Genomic DNA, 14,197 nt, shown 5'->3' on the forward strand with positions numbered 1-14,197 from the left:
CCTGATGTGCTGCATATCTGTACCAAATTTGGGAGATACACCCCCTGTCAAAAGTTGTAGGACAGGTTCTACTTTATTTGAATGAGAAAGTGTCCTAAAACCTTTGACGGGGTGTATATCAGTAAAACTTCTAATATTTTCTTTAAGAACATTCACAAAAAAAATTCAACCAAAATCCAGTGAAATTCGCTGCATTTTGGTTCATTTTTTGTGAATGTTCTGAAGAAACATTTTTTTCCATCAAAAAATGTTCAAAGATTTCCCAAAAATGTTGAAAATGTGGACATCAGAAGTTTCACTGTGAAAATATTTTTTTTCCCCACATTTTCAAACTTTAAAACGGGTAAATTTTCACCCACAGGATGACATGAGGGTTAAGAGGAACTTCTGCATCAATTAGTAGCGTTTCTGACATTCAAGTCTAGTCATTTTCTGCTGCAGTAAAATTAATTTCCTAAACATTGAGGGTATGTATCCTCGGCAGACTACTGAAAATTTATGCCAAATAAATGTCTGTACATAACACTGTCAAATGGGGAAAACAAAAGTTTGGATTGCCAACAGACATACAGTATATTACTGGAGTTCAACTGATAGAACCCTTCGTGACAGGTGTTGACGATCAGTAAAGATTCTTTAGTTTACCAAGGATATAAACTGTAGCATGAGGCTGGAGTTGAATTCACTATGGGGACGTCACATGTTGGATCTGTCTGTAGGATGAGGAGCTGAGAGGAGAAAACCTGCAGCAGTGAACATAGAAATCAAAGTGCACCAACGTGACAGAAAGCATTGTATTAGAAAGTCGTGAACAACGAGACAATGTGCAGTCATACGTAAAAACAATGTTTGCAAAAGGTTGTGCATTCCAGTTTATTTTATATCAAATTTCCCCTTAATCAAACTCTGATGTACAAATTAAAACTGAGTTTTAACATGCATTACAGAATCCTGCGATGTCAGAAGTGAATCTTCAAAATTGAATGACAGTAAAAACCCGTATAGATGCCAATCCCTCCCCACGCACTTACCCATCCCTCCCTGCATCCCAGGATTAAAACAAGAGATTGTTTTTGAAGTTTTTTTTTCACCATTTTTAAGTAGTTGTGGGTGATGTAGCAGAGGGACAAATCTAAGAGACTCTCGGCTGAATGCAACTCATGTTGCCATGGCCATGTATCTTGGCACAGACTGCATGCAGCTTCCCTCGGATAGCGCGTAATCAGCCTCAGAGAAGGGGCGTGTGTTTGTGACAGTAAGTGCTAATGACACCAAATTACACAGCAAACAACACGGGGGGCTGATTTGTTTCCGTCACACAGAAAAAGACAAACTTCACCACCACTTGCTGCCACACATGCAAACGTGCCGGAGAGCACGATGTGACATTCACATCTAGTGAGATCGAGAGGGTAATGGAGGGGAGGGCGGGGCTGGAGGGGGTGTGTGGAAGGGCTAAAACAGTGTCTTCCCTCTCCTCGAGCCGCGAGGACGCAGAGGAGCCTCGGTGGTGTGATCGCAAGTTGAGTCTAAACAGAAAACCATTCTGCATGATTGCCTTGTAGGTCCTCACACTGTAAACATTGACCTGTTAAAGCTGAGAGCTAATCTGCAAGGTAGTGTCTACAGATACGGACCCGTATCCGCTACGGGTACGGGTCCGTACCTGTAGCATCAACCAATCTGCAAAGCTAGCTTAGGCCTCCACAACATGTGAGCGAAAGTGTGGCTTCATTTAAACTACCATAAATCAGTAACTACAAAGTGTCTCCGCTTGAGCACACAGTGGAAAGAAGCAGCATTTTACCATCACCAAAACCCTGTCCTGATGCCTAAACCCTGTTTCGTTAGGGTAAAACTTACACCCCCGCCCTCCCCCATCCACACACACAATCACATTACATTCCTACAAGCCTTTGTCACAACACACAGAGGAAGTTTTCCCTGTATTAGTCTGGGGAATAATGGAGATGAAGAAGCCCTGTTGCACCCCTACAGCGAGACTACATGACCACAGGAGATACTGGTCCGGCGTCACAGGTGGAGCAGACATTGACACGCTTTGTCGGAGATGTGATGATACAGCATCGGACGTGCGATGGGGAGGGAGATCGGGAGGTTAAGGCACTTCAAGTCTCCCGATGATTGGTTTAGGGATGATGGTAACACACGGGCGTTTGCTCTCCAGTGAACACTAGAGCTACATTTGGGTTTAGCTCCTCTGTGTGCGTTTTCAAAGGTAGACAAAAGCGAAACAAAAAAAAAAAAAGAAAAGTCCATTGGAAAAAAAGTGATAAAGCAGAGGTAACAGTGAGGTGAGGACCTGTTCTTTGTGTTTTGAGCGAAGTGAAGTGATGAATGACACACGCTTGCATGTTTTTTTTCCCCACAAATTCTATTACAATGTGTTGTTCTTTGTCTGTGTGTGTGTGTGTGTGTGTGTGTGTGTATGAAACCTTGGCACCTAAAAATAAAACATGCTCCTGAGCTCCCCCTCAGTCGGCACTGGCGGCCCACCATGACTGATCCGTGCGCTTCGAGATCAGCTTTTCTTGCATAAGGCTTGAGTCCCTAAAGATCCTCTCCGGCATCCAGAGTTAAAGAAAAGTGGCAAAAGAAAAAAATAAAACACAGCGATGAAAAAGAATAAAATCCAGCACGCGAGGCTGCCTGTCAGCAAAAAGGAGTAGTGGAGGAAGAGTGCTGACCGTGGCACTGCTTGTTTTGGATCTGCTGAGGGGCCCGGATCGGTCCCGTTTCCAGGACATCGCCTGCCCCGTACTGCGTCCCCCATGGCTACGACTGTGGTCGCCTGGTGTGGGGGGGTCAGAGGTCAAGTCACAGGCAGAGCGGCTCGCTATCAGAGCTTGCGTGTGTCTGCATAAGTGGCACTGCAAAAATAAGTTGTTAAAAGCAAAAAGGAGAGGAGGACACGAGTGCGAGGGGGCTCTAGAGGAACCGACCGGTGCTGCTGTACGTCACAATAAGACTGGGCTGGACTATAAAGTGCATACTTGACCCCACCCCGCTCCCTAGTGCTCGTGTGTGTGTGTGGAGGTGTTTATCGTACAAGCGCACACACCGGTCTGAAAGTCCCTCTAGAGCGGCTAACGTGGCCTCCCGCGATTTTGCGTGGTCGTGGAGAAGAGCACAGGAGACTTTAAAATATTATCTTACACTGGAAATTACATCTATGGAACAAATCTTTACAATATGAATATGTCTATGTAGATACATTGGCAAATATGAGCAGAAAATTGTTAAAACACAACCCAAACCCATCCTCCACCTTCGCTGTCATTCTGAGTGAATGAATGAATAAAAGGATAAACTGAAGTCATCCGTGATTGTGGAAGGTTATTTGCACTTCCCAACCCTCATCAACTCTGCTGCCCTTAATGATAATGCATCTCCATCATCGCCTTGGCTGGTCTGAAAGGAAGTAATTCATGATTTATTCATAGCTCCTTCGTTGCCGTAGCGACCGAGAGACAAAGTGTTCTGATTGGCTTGCTGTGGAGTCCCAAATGTCCGGACCAATCAGAGGTGAAGTGCAGCCCTTTCAATTGACTGCCCGGAGCTGTGCTGCCTCTCCTTCGGAGGAATCCCGCTGCTCGGAGGAGCTAGGAGTCTACGTCTTCCAGATCGCTCTTTGAATCGCCGAGCATCATGGGAGACTCCGACCCCTGTGGCAGAGATGAAGTGAATATTAAATAAGAGAACAGATAAATGAGGTGTTTTTGTGAGGGGGGGGGGACAAATCATGCTGAAACATCCCTGTGCTGGGGAGCCACAGCAGGATTATAATTTCTATGCAACACACTCATTATCTGTAGTGCCAGAAAAAAGTCTGACAATCTTGTGTTGTGTGGGCAATCTTGACAAGCACAGCAGGATCCAGAGAAGAATGGAGCGGCTTCAAATCCACTGCTAATAACAACCGTGGGAGGTAGCAAACTGCCTTTACAGCTTTTGACAGAAGCACAGGGAGATGATCCATTTCTGCTCTATTCTTCTGTTTTTGGCTGTGTGAGATGAGAGCGAGCTGCTGCTGCGACACCGAGCGTCACATCAGAGCTCCACTGATCTAAGCAGCTAGCGGCGTTGTGTAGTTGATAGCTACCTGTCGGAGGCTGCGGTCGGCGTTTTCATTTGCCGGGCTGCCGTCTGAGCCATTACTGCTGCCAGACTGCTCCTTCTCATTTAACAATGCTGTGGCATAGGCCAAGGTATCCTGCAGAGATCACACACACACACACACACACACACACACACACACACACACACACACACACACACACACACACACACACACACACACACACACACACACACACACACACACACACACAAACAGAAGTGAGTTTGGCTGATAGCAGAGGAGAAAAATAAACAGCAAGTGTAAGTCAGTACATTTGTATCACAGTGGTGGAACAGGAGAGGGTCACATCACGCTGATACACAGTATTTCGGTGCATGTGTGTACCTGTGCAGAGATAGTGCGCTGGAAGGTTTTATTGGTGGAAGTCTCATTGGAAACATTGCTCTGTGGAGTCCAGTAATGTTCTGTCATCTGAGGGCAGAAAGAAAATGATTCACGATGAACATATAGGATCATTTAGAGAATTTAATCTCAGTGTTGTGTGTGTCCTGGTTCATAATGGGGCTCTTACTTCCAACCAAGAAGTGCTTGAGCCTGGACATAAGTGTAAATACTGCTGACTAGTAATATAAAATATAGACCTTGATTTCAAAAACACAGTGACTGATCTATGAACAACATATCCTGCCAGTAAGAGTGCTTAGAAACTATAGTTAGCAGGCAAGTAGAGAAGTTAAATGGTCAAAATATTTAGCCAAAGCTAGTGAAAAGTACTGGGTAAAAAGCTGAAAAGGTAAAAAGTTGGCTAAAGGTAATTAATAAAGTGTTTAAACAGTTAGCTTAATCTGGCTAAAAGTAAAAGCAAGACAAATCTCTGAAATGGTTAGCTAAAGTTAGCTAAAAGAAACAGATAAACACTCAAAACAGTTTACTAAATTAAGCAAAATTTAATAGATAAGTAGTTGAATATCTTAGCTAAGGTGAGCTAGAAACAAGGTTGAAGTAGTTGGTCAAAGTTAGTAACAGACAAAAAGGTGAAGTAGTTTGCTTAAGTTGGCTGAAGGTAATGAATAATCACCAATAAATAGTTAGTTAAAGTTAGCTACAAGTAATGTATGAAAAGTTGAAATAATTGACTAAAGTTCACCAAAAAGAATTGTATATAAAGTTGAAACAGCTGGCTGAAGTGAGTTAAAAGTAACGGTTTCGATATTTAGCATAAAGTCATCACAAATTTGTTGAAAAAGTTTCAATAGATAGTTTAAATAGGTAATCTGCTAAATTTATTTGCTACTAGTGCTGGTCTTATTTATGCAAACTTGATGAAACAAGGCTAAACAATGACATTTTAACTGTATGAAAATTATTGTACCAATAAAAGTTTTCTATGATGATCTGTTTTAAACAGCATTTAGGTAAAAATCCCTTTAATCAAAAATTATTTGGAGCTTAGCATGTTATGTCAATGACTGAAGTTCATCTAAAAGGGGCTGTGGTTAATCGGATTAGAAGAAAACAGAGAATAGAACCCGTTGCGTTGGGGTTAAAGCATGGGGAAACTTTGCTAAATTTATAATTTATAACCCCCTCATTTCCTGTCGGTTATCTACTATCGCTTTTACAGAAGCAAAACAACTACCAAAATGCCTCTCACAACTTGACAAAGAAAGTCCTGATATATGTGGTCATGCAGTATTTTATGAGCTCACCTTTTTCTGCAGCCACTGCACTGCCCAGCTCCAGTGACCAGACAAGTCCTTGAAGTAATCCTTGGCTGGAGGACACCTGGTGGGGAAATGAAAGGAGAGTCAGAATTATGACGCTCACTTAATCTGTCAGAAAGTGATGAACAACTGCCCATGATAAAGTTTATCTTCCTGCGCAATCTTGACCTCTGAACCTTCGATATACTCACTTTTGAGCTAATGTGACGAGGAACTTTACACACTGGTAGCAGCGTCGACTGTCCACGTTGTTGCTCTGGTGCATCAGAGCTGTGAGGAGAAATGGCTGTCTTAGTATTTCTGACTGTGCAGGAGTTGAAAGGCTTTTTATTCGCATTTTGTTTTAATCTACCGTTGTGCCAGCTGTAGGTAGAAAGTACAAAACAATAAAACCAAGGACGTACCTAACAGGCCTTTCTCTGACTCAAAAGCGTACTTCAGTCTCTGGGATTGCAGAGGATCTTCCACAACCTGAAGTAAAAGATTTTACTTTATTTAGCAGTGCTCAAAGCTAAAAGTAATCATACATTATATATTGCAATTTGATAGCTCAACAGATAAAGGGACGGTGACGACTACTCACTAGTAGCTCCTGCAGCATCTGAAAAATGTTCTTCAGTTCATGAGGTGGAGCCGTTTCCAGCTGGGCCTGTGACACACAAAAGCATTCAGAGCGTGTTAAAAACATTTTTACTGTTGGCTGAAAGTGTGACAGCTGTTTTTTTTTTTTAAGTTTTCTTACCTTGAGTAACTGCAGCACTCCCAGGGAGAAGGGCTCATTACAGTACGAGCAGTAGGTCACCATTTCTATCAGGAGAGAGAGGGGCCCTGACAGCTCACGCATGGCAAACATCACCTGGTAGATATTCACAGTGGAGAAGGGAGAGCATTAGTCAAAGAGCTTCTGAGCCGCTAAGGATTGAATAATAATAAAAAATGGCTTGAACATCACCTCGAGAAGGTAAGGCTGTCCTTCTGGAGTGAAGAGTGAGGCCAGGATGTCTGCATGTAGCGGGAGGAGTGGCGTTGAGGACGGGACGCTGCTCACACGAAGCTTAAACCCTCCTGGAGCTACGCAGCAAAACAGGGGACAAATGAACTAGAATCAGACAAGCGAAAGCCGAGTGTATTAAAAGCAACTATCCGGTGTGAGAAACAGATTCCAGTATCTCACCCTGTGTCCGCTGGGGGCCGAGGTCAGAATGCAGAGTGATGAGGGCCAGAGTGCTGTGGAGGTGAAGAAACTCTCGAGCCTGAGCTGGACTCCACCGTCGGTTCTGTAACAGACACACACAGGAAACTTAACCAGACTCAGAGACATTTACTTTTTTTGGAACACAGATTATACTCAAAGTCTGTTCTGAGGCAAGCAATCCAAAATGACATTTGTACTTTAATAATTTCTGGATGTTTTTTGAGAATCGATCATGTTCTGAAAATACGCCTGTTCTTATTGTATTAAAAGTGCTAAAAGTACTGCTGTTATTCTAGTTAGACTCAGAGATTTTCTCATTTTGAGCAACATTTCCACAACGACTTGTGGAAATAAAACACCTCAAAAGTCATGTATGATGTTATTGTGTGTTTCAGTCTATGATCAGGGACCTGGTTTAGTCGACCAATAGCCAGAATTTAAACAGCGTCACATTTGTAAGAAAGCAAGGAGACACCTCAAACTTATCTGAGCAGCTCAAGGACAGACATCCAGATATGTGCACAGAATTCATAATATAACCCTTTTAGTTGTGACTTTATAATAAGAGCATCTCATCACAATGTTTACACCTTGAAATGTGAGTGTTTGCAAACTGTGACAGCTACAACTGTTGTAGCGGTGCTCAATGTACATTGCTGGCAAAGCTTGTTAAGGCTAATGTGGCAACAGGTCAGAATGTGAGCTGGGTGCTGTAGATAATTAGAGTGAAAGCTGACAACATATTACTATGTGTGAGTGCCAACACGCTGTGTGCAGCCATCTCTGCAGGTTCCCTAATGATCTTTCCACATGAGGAGGATGTTGATCAAAAGAGGCCGATGCAGCACAGTCAAGTTTATCTGAAACTTTACAGAGGCTCAGAATATATGAAAAAACCTAAATAAATCCTTAAAGGCTACATTCTACTGTTTTTTTTCTGATGTAATATAAGTATTAGGCAGCTGGGCACTGCAGTAGAAATACTATGACACCTAACAGTTGATTGTTTCCCTTTTAATGAATGAAAGAGTTGATGTTGATATATATTCACTTTATTGTTTTTTTAATATAATGGTATTGAAACTGGAATGGAGAACCCCTGATATTGAATAATATTGGTGGAACTACCAAAATTTACAAAAGCAGAATTAATAAAGTTTGAATAAAACATCTGAGTGGTGAAACTAGAAAGCATTGCTGTGTTTTGTTATCCTGTTCAGTTGTACCTGGTTGTTCTGCCTGTTGGGTCCCAACAGGAAGATGAGCATCCGACGATAAGCTGAGTGTTTTAACAACAACTGACAAGGACCGCAACCCTGAGAGAGGGAACCAAACACAAATCACTCAGAGCACTATTTAACTGAACAATTTGTACTTTAAACACTAAGAAGTGAAGATTTACCCTCTGAGCGAAGTTGCTGAAGAGGCTAAAGTACTGCGCACAGTTTTTCACATTCTCAGAGACGTCTTTGTCCAATAAGGAGAGCAGGGTGTCAGTCAAATTGTCCAATCCCGGGTCTCCGAAGTGAAGCGCGCTCTCCAGAGTCTTTTCCAGGATGGATGCCACCACCACCCTCACCTCCCTTATGCTGCACTCCAACAGACAAACCCTGCGGAGAAGAGGTCAAAATAATCAACATAAGCGCTCCAGTGAAGGGAACTGAACCTGTGTGGAAATAAACTGTCGCATTTGGGATAAACACACTCTGTATTTTGTGAGAAAGCTGACAAGCAATCTAAAAAACTTCATGTGCTAGAAACGTTTTGTTGTACTCTTTCTACAGAAAAAAAAAAAGAAATCACTGTAGCCTTGAGACACACCGATAAGTGACACTCTGTACCTCCTCTCTGCTATAAGGGGTGTGTCGTGTGTGAAGGGGTGTGTCGGGTGTTGCCAAGACGTCTGATGTTTAACAACCAATCACATCTGAGGACCACACAATCACCCCATGCTTTAACAGAGTAGTGTAAGGCAACACCTTTCTTAAAATCACTTGCTTTGGGAAACTATCCTCTGGCTCTAAATGCTCACATTCCTGAAACTGACCAGCTATTGCAGCCAGTCGGCATGCAGTCGGTGAGCACACAGGTGTTTTTAATAGCCTTGCTGTAAGTGCTGATGTAATTCTGTAAGCACGCTCCAAGAGCACTCCAGAGGCTCAGATGGAGTGTTTGCGCTATCAAACCATGTTAGAGATGCTGTTCCACTGTCAGTTAAAGTTCAAGTAAGTGAGTACGCGTATTTCACAGAAAGCCATAGAGAGCTTGAGCGATTCGAGCTGCATTATCAGGGTGGAATTATTTGACCCTGGCTTGAGAGTTGCATTGATTAGAATGAGAGAGCAGTGCTGGGAGCTGCCAAGTCTGTAGTATCGCATATCACTAGGACAGCTACAAAAATGCTGCAGTGATTAAACCCGGGCCAAGTCCCGGCAAAAATCGCCCTTTCAAAAGCACAGTATTATCCATGCTTGATGTTTCACAGGCTGCACAGAACTGAAGTGATTGTGCTCTGATGGCATTTGTGCCTTTCAAGTAGCAGCAGTATCACTAACACACCATGTAAAAAAGCTTAGAGAAACCATTTCTGCAGCAGGTGGATAGAAAACGCTCACCCACATCATTATATGTATCACATCGGGTGAGAAAACATAAGCTGGCAGCTCGGTGAGTTAAGCAGCTCTCTCATGAGTACTGACCGGGTGATTTCTCGTCCCTCTGGTCCCACCAAGTACTGCACCATCCACTGACACGCCTCACTGCTCTTAGACAGCAACACCTCCACCGTCGCCATCCATTCCTCTGTGTCCACGCTGCACACAAAATACAGATATAATGTTGCTCCTCGTAAGAGATGTTCAAACCTGACATATGTAAATAAACATGACTTGTGCTTACCGGAGTTTCTTTTTAGTGTGCAGGTAGGTGTGGAAGAGGAAGTGAACAGCCAGCTGGAGACTCTCTTTGGCCATTGGCTGGTAGTCTGGATGCTTCAGCTTTGTCTGGAAAATGATTTACAAACCTTTATCAGTGATCATATTGCACAATATTTGGTTTATGTACAATTTATAGTGGTGAATTCACGTTTTATGTGAATAGACATCATTTTCCAGGAAATAGGAGTATTATATGTATTTGTTATAACATATAAAGTATGAGTGAGAGTTCCAGTGTAGTGTTTTTATACTATATCAACACTACTCTCACAACACTAACAATATTTGTGAGTTTCACGTATTCATAAGACAAAGTAAAAGCTGACAAAAAACAGACAGTTCTGGTCAGAAAACAAGATACAACACAGTCATAACGGTCACTAAATACACCAACAAAGTTAACAGCAAAATCAAGAGAATGAAAATTTTTTTGTGAAACTGTACAATCATTTTGATTTCTGTAAGTAAACAGTTACTGAGCAAAGCTAAGTTTTGTAAGCAAGAAATATTTAAATTCGAGAAAAAAAAATCACAGATTCTATGTGCATCTATTTTAAGAAGTATTGCACAAAAAGGTAAAAACATGCTGACAATGAGGAAGAAAATATTTGTTTCTTGAAACCTGAGAGGAGGAATTTTCATGTCTTATGATTAAAACACACGGTATATAAATGAAGCTTATTATTGCTGTGGCGTTCTAGTACATAGTTCTATGTAATTAGAGAAACCAACAAAGACACATACTGCGTTGACTGAGGCCAGGGAGAGGGTGAAGTTGAAGTAGTCGCTGTTGTAGACGTCTCTGTTCCTCATGAACTTCAGATTCTCATCTCTCACGATCTGCACACAACACACAGAGTCTTAATGATTCTCCCTCAAACTAACAGATCAAATGTTGAGCTGCTAAAAAGTAAACTATGTCTACTAACAGCATCCATGTTACACAGCCAGCTCTGTGCTACTATACCTGATAGATGCTGGCGGGCATCTTCTCTACAAACAGGCCCTTCTTCTCTCCCTTACGGACCAGGCGGGTGAGGAGGGTGAGGCGGTCGTTGTTGGCTCTTGGGGGGCGAGGAGAGGACTGAGGGGAAACATCAGGGGAGGACGGTGCAGACCTGGGAAACATAAATGTGAAGAGTTTATTAGCTGATTTTGTGACAGTGTTCATGTAAACAAAAATGCTGTGCAATGCATTAAACTGCTTCTAAAACATCAGATTCACATTTTTTTTTCTGTCTGCTGGGAAAATATGAGTGATGCATTATTCATGATGTGATGAAAATGTTTTTGAGATAAGAGGAGGTCCTCAGACTTACGTCGCTTCACCGTTACGTTGGAACTGATTATTGGCCAATCTTTGGTTTAACGTACGGCGTTTTATCGCTACGTTGGAACTGGTTCAGTGGAACTAGAGGATGAGTGGAGCGGACGCATACGTCGTCACACGCGAGCGGAGCGGATGAATATTGTATCTACTGTAGTCACACAGCACTATAAGACAGCTTTGTTTGTCCCCACATCGGATGTCCTACATTCGCTAACTTCATTATGGCTCCCAAGTCAGAGTTACAGTTTACATTTTCGCGGGTATTTTCCAACCACGTTGGGTTTCAGTGTGAGTTAATGACTGTTTCGTTACTGCAGTTGTATAAATATATAAACTGATGGATATCATGATGCACGTAACGGATTTGTTTACATTTTCACTGGAGTTCTGACTTACGGCGAAAATAGACTTACATCCGACCGTAGGAACGGAACTCTGACATAAGTCGAGGACCCCTTGTATGTGTGAATCTGACTCACAGTGTAAGATCCTCAGCTTCCTGCCTCATAATGCTGACTCTGCTTTTCTTGGGCAGGACAGGTGAGTTCTGGTCACTGATCTTCTGATAAAACAGCATGTATGCATTCCAGTACCTCCTCCGCACATCAGGGTATGGGTTGGCTGCAAAGACACAGAAAGCAATGTTACTAAAATGTGTGCCTTAAGAATTCATTAAAACACAAGTTTCAGTGTTTGTCTTGCTTACATTGGTCATAAACTTTGGGACGGTACTCCCCACCGAAGCACTCGTACTCCAGAGTTTCATCGTTCATATCAAACTCCTCCACCACGTTGTCATTGAACTTGTACCAACGTCCACGAGCACTGCCGCTGTAGGACCAATACAGAAATACGGTAAAGGAGGAGTCTGAAAAAATCAAGTTCATTTCAAATTTACCTCAGCACAAACTTAACCAACAACACAAACTACAAAAGCTCACAAGCAGACACACAACAGAAAACAGTAACTCGAGATAAGACTGATAAATCTGTTAAAATCTGCAAAATAAGTGAGCTGAATGCCATTTTGAGATAATCGGCAGTGGCTGATTGCTGGCTCATGTGGCTAGTAAACAGTCTAAAATTAGCGGGGAACTTTTCCAAACAGGTGTCTGAGTACACCAAGTGCATGGTAGAATCAGAAATTAGCAAATGCACAGAGATATATAGTGCTAGCAGATGAACAAAGACGGATTAGCTAAGATAAATAAGTAAAAAGAACCACAACAGAGCCACATTTAACATGTCAGATGTCAGTACACCTACCAGACCAGTAAGAGGATAGGCTACTATCTGCTGATTAATGTTGTTTTAAAGTACACTAAAGTGGTATTTTCACTCATAAGCTACTTTTTGATTACCTGATATTTATCTAATCGATACATTTTAGTGCAATGCAGACAGTGTGGATCTGCGTACGCCAAAAGAGACAATGCAACAGTGTTAGTTAAATGTTCAGAAAGTTCAGAAATGTTGTCTCATTTGTTATCATTATAATGTATTTTATCTGAATGAAAAATCCACACCAGGTTACCAACAGTCAAAAAATTTACACGATTTCTACTCTGCTAAGCTGTGGAATATGACAGACTCATTAATGAAGGACAGTGCTCATCCAGAATGTCTGCTGATTATTCTTATCGTCGCTGTCTAGAGTTTAAGCCCCACACAGATCTTTCTACCAGAAACAAAGGATAACTGACGAAGAAGCAGCAGCTCCAGAATGTGTCTAATTTCCTGCAGCAGTCTGAGAACAAACTTTCTTTGTTGTAATCTTAAGTGGGGATAGGAACAAACGAGTGAGCGAGAGCAGGGTGCCAAATACTAGTTTCTGTGGTCTCTTTAAGTTCCACTTCTCCAGCGAGCATTCCTGGCTTCCAGAGCCAGACATCTGGAGACGCTTACAAACTAAACCAGGAGCCCACACAAAGTCTGATGCTGCATTCATGTGCCCCAAGGAGGTCTTTTGAATTTTGCCTGAAAACTGAACCAACAGATCAACGTGCTCCGCTCATCGCTGGTTATGTACATCTCACGTACAGCAGAAACGATGGCAGGAAACAGACAGAGAATTTTGTAAGATGTAGTTGTGGCATTGAAAACCGAACATGTTTCTGACTTGCTGAGAAAATGACTCGTATATATGAGGAGGAATTACTGACTCCAGTGTCTCTTACCGTCTGTCTTTAATGAAGGAGTAGTAGTGTCCGGCATGCGCCTGACCACTGTGGACAACCACTCCCACGAGCTCATAGTTCTCAGAAATGGTGACTTTCTTCCTGGGTGACCCTCCTGAGGTCCCATCACCTCTCCCTTCGCCTCCCTCTCCACTGCAGTCTTGACGAGCCATTCCAGAGACGGTGTAGGGCTCCATGTTCAACACCCAGGGAAACTAAAAATAATACAGATTTAAAATAAATCAGATTTATGATTCAATTCAGGGATTAGGGGTGCTGTAATAAAAATCAGGAGGCATGTTCTATTAAGTAGAAGTATGTGATGTTGGATTAGATATGCTTCATACTCTAATCTGCTCATCATATTTGATGGAGCGTCCGCTTTCCCAGTCGAAGCCGAAGCGCATGAGGTGAATACAGAGAACGCTGGGGAGGGATTTGATACACGTCCGCTTCACTGTGGTCCGCTGTCAGATGAACAAAAACACACACTGATAAGTAAAGAGGATGGCAGTGAAGTAGAATATATAAACAGACGGGGCAGCATACAGACCTTCTCCTTGCATTTCTCACAATAGTAGGCGTTGCTGCCCTCTAGCACCTCTCCTCTGACAAACTGGTCCAGCGAAATCTCTAAACTCTGACAGGACGTTACTCCAAGGTTCAGCGCCATGAATGTCTCTTCGCGCTCATATCTGTATAAGAAAAGGTCAACAGTCAACTATCAGATGTG

At 42.5% G+C, this 14,197-nt stretch overlaps 1 protein-coding gene across 2 annotated transcripts in view; it reads right to left on the reverse strand.

Annotated features, from left to right (window-relative positions):
- Nucleotides 1-857: 857 nt before the first annotated feature.
- The window catches only part of usp24 (ubiquitin specific peptidase 24), a 37,572-nt gene continuing 24,232 nt past the window's right edge, over nucleotides 858-14,197 (reverse strand). For both annotated transcript variants that reach the window (XM_051947699.1, XM_022192696.2), the window contains exons 46-66: nucleotides 14,018-14,159; nucleotides 13,812-13,931; nucleotides 13,465-13,679; nucleotides 11,994-12,118; nucleotides 11,767-11,908; nucleotides 10,925-11,075; nucleotides 10,702-10,797; nucleotides 9,920-10,023; nucleotides 9,721-9,834; nucleotides 8,424-8,631; nucleotides 8,248-8,337; nucleotides 7,001-7,103; nucleotides 6,779-6,897; nucleotides 6,569-6,682; nucleotides 6,410-6,475; nucleotides 6,231-6,297; nucleotides 6,018-6,096; nucleotides 5,812-5,887; nucleotides 4,487-4,573; nucleotides 4,124-4,234; nucleotides 858-3,686 (exon numbers count right to left, since the gene is read on the reverse strand). In XM_051947699.1, the coding sequence (XP_051803659.1) occupies nucleotides 3,624-3,686; nucleotides 4,124-4,234; nucleotides 4,487-4,573; nucleotides 5,812-5,887; nucleotides 6,018-6,096; nucleotides 6,231-6,297; nucleotides 6,410-6,475; nucleotides 6,569-6,682; nucleotides 6,779-6,897; nucleotides 7,001-7,103; nucleotides 8,248-8,337; nucleotides 8,424-8,631; nucleotides 9,721-9,834; nucleotides 9,920-10,023; nucleotides 10,702-10,797; nucleotides 10,925-11,075; nucleotides 11,767-11,908; nucleotides 11,994-12,118; nucleotides 13,465-13,679; nucleotides 13,812-13,931; nucleotides 14,018-14,159 (2,392 nt within the window). In that variant the 3' untranslated portion in view covers nucleotides 858-3,623. The remainder of the gene's footprint in view (nucleotides 3,687-4,123; nucleotides 4,235-4,486; nucleotides 4,574-5,811; nucleotides 5,888-6,017; nucleotides 6,097-6,230; nucleotides 6,298-6,409; nucleotides 6,476-6,568; nucleotides 6,683-6,778; nucleotides 6,898-7,000; nucleotides 7,104-8,247; nucleotides 8,338-8,423; nucleotides 8,632-9,720; nucleotides 9,835-9,919; nucleotides 10,024-10,701; nucleotides 10,798-10,924; nucleotides 11,076-11,766; nucleotides 11,909-11,993; nucleotides 12,119-13,464; nucleotides 13,680-13,811; nucleotides 13,932-14,017; nucleotides 14,160-14,197) is intronic.

Source organism: Acanthochromis polyacanthus, chromosome 4 (assembly GCF_021347895.1).
Source record: "Acanthochromis polyacanthus isolate Apoly-LR-REF ecotype Palm Island chromosome 4, KAUST_Apoly_ChrSc, whole genome shotgun sequence".
Lineage (NCBI taxonomy): Eukaryota > Metazoa > Chordata > Actinopteri > Pomacentridae > Acanthochromis > Acanthochromis polyacanthus.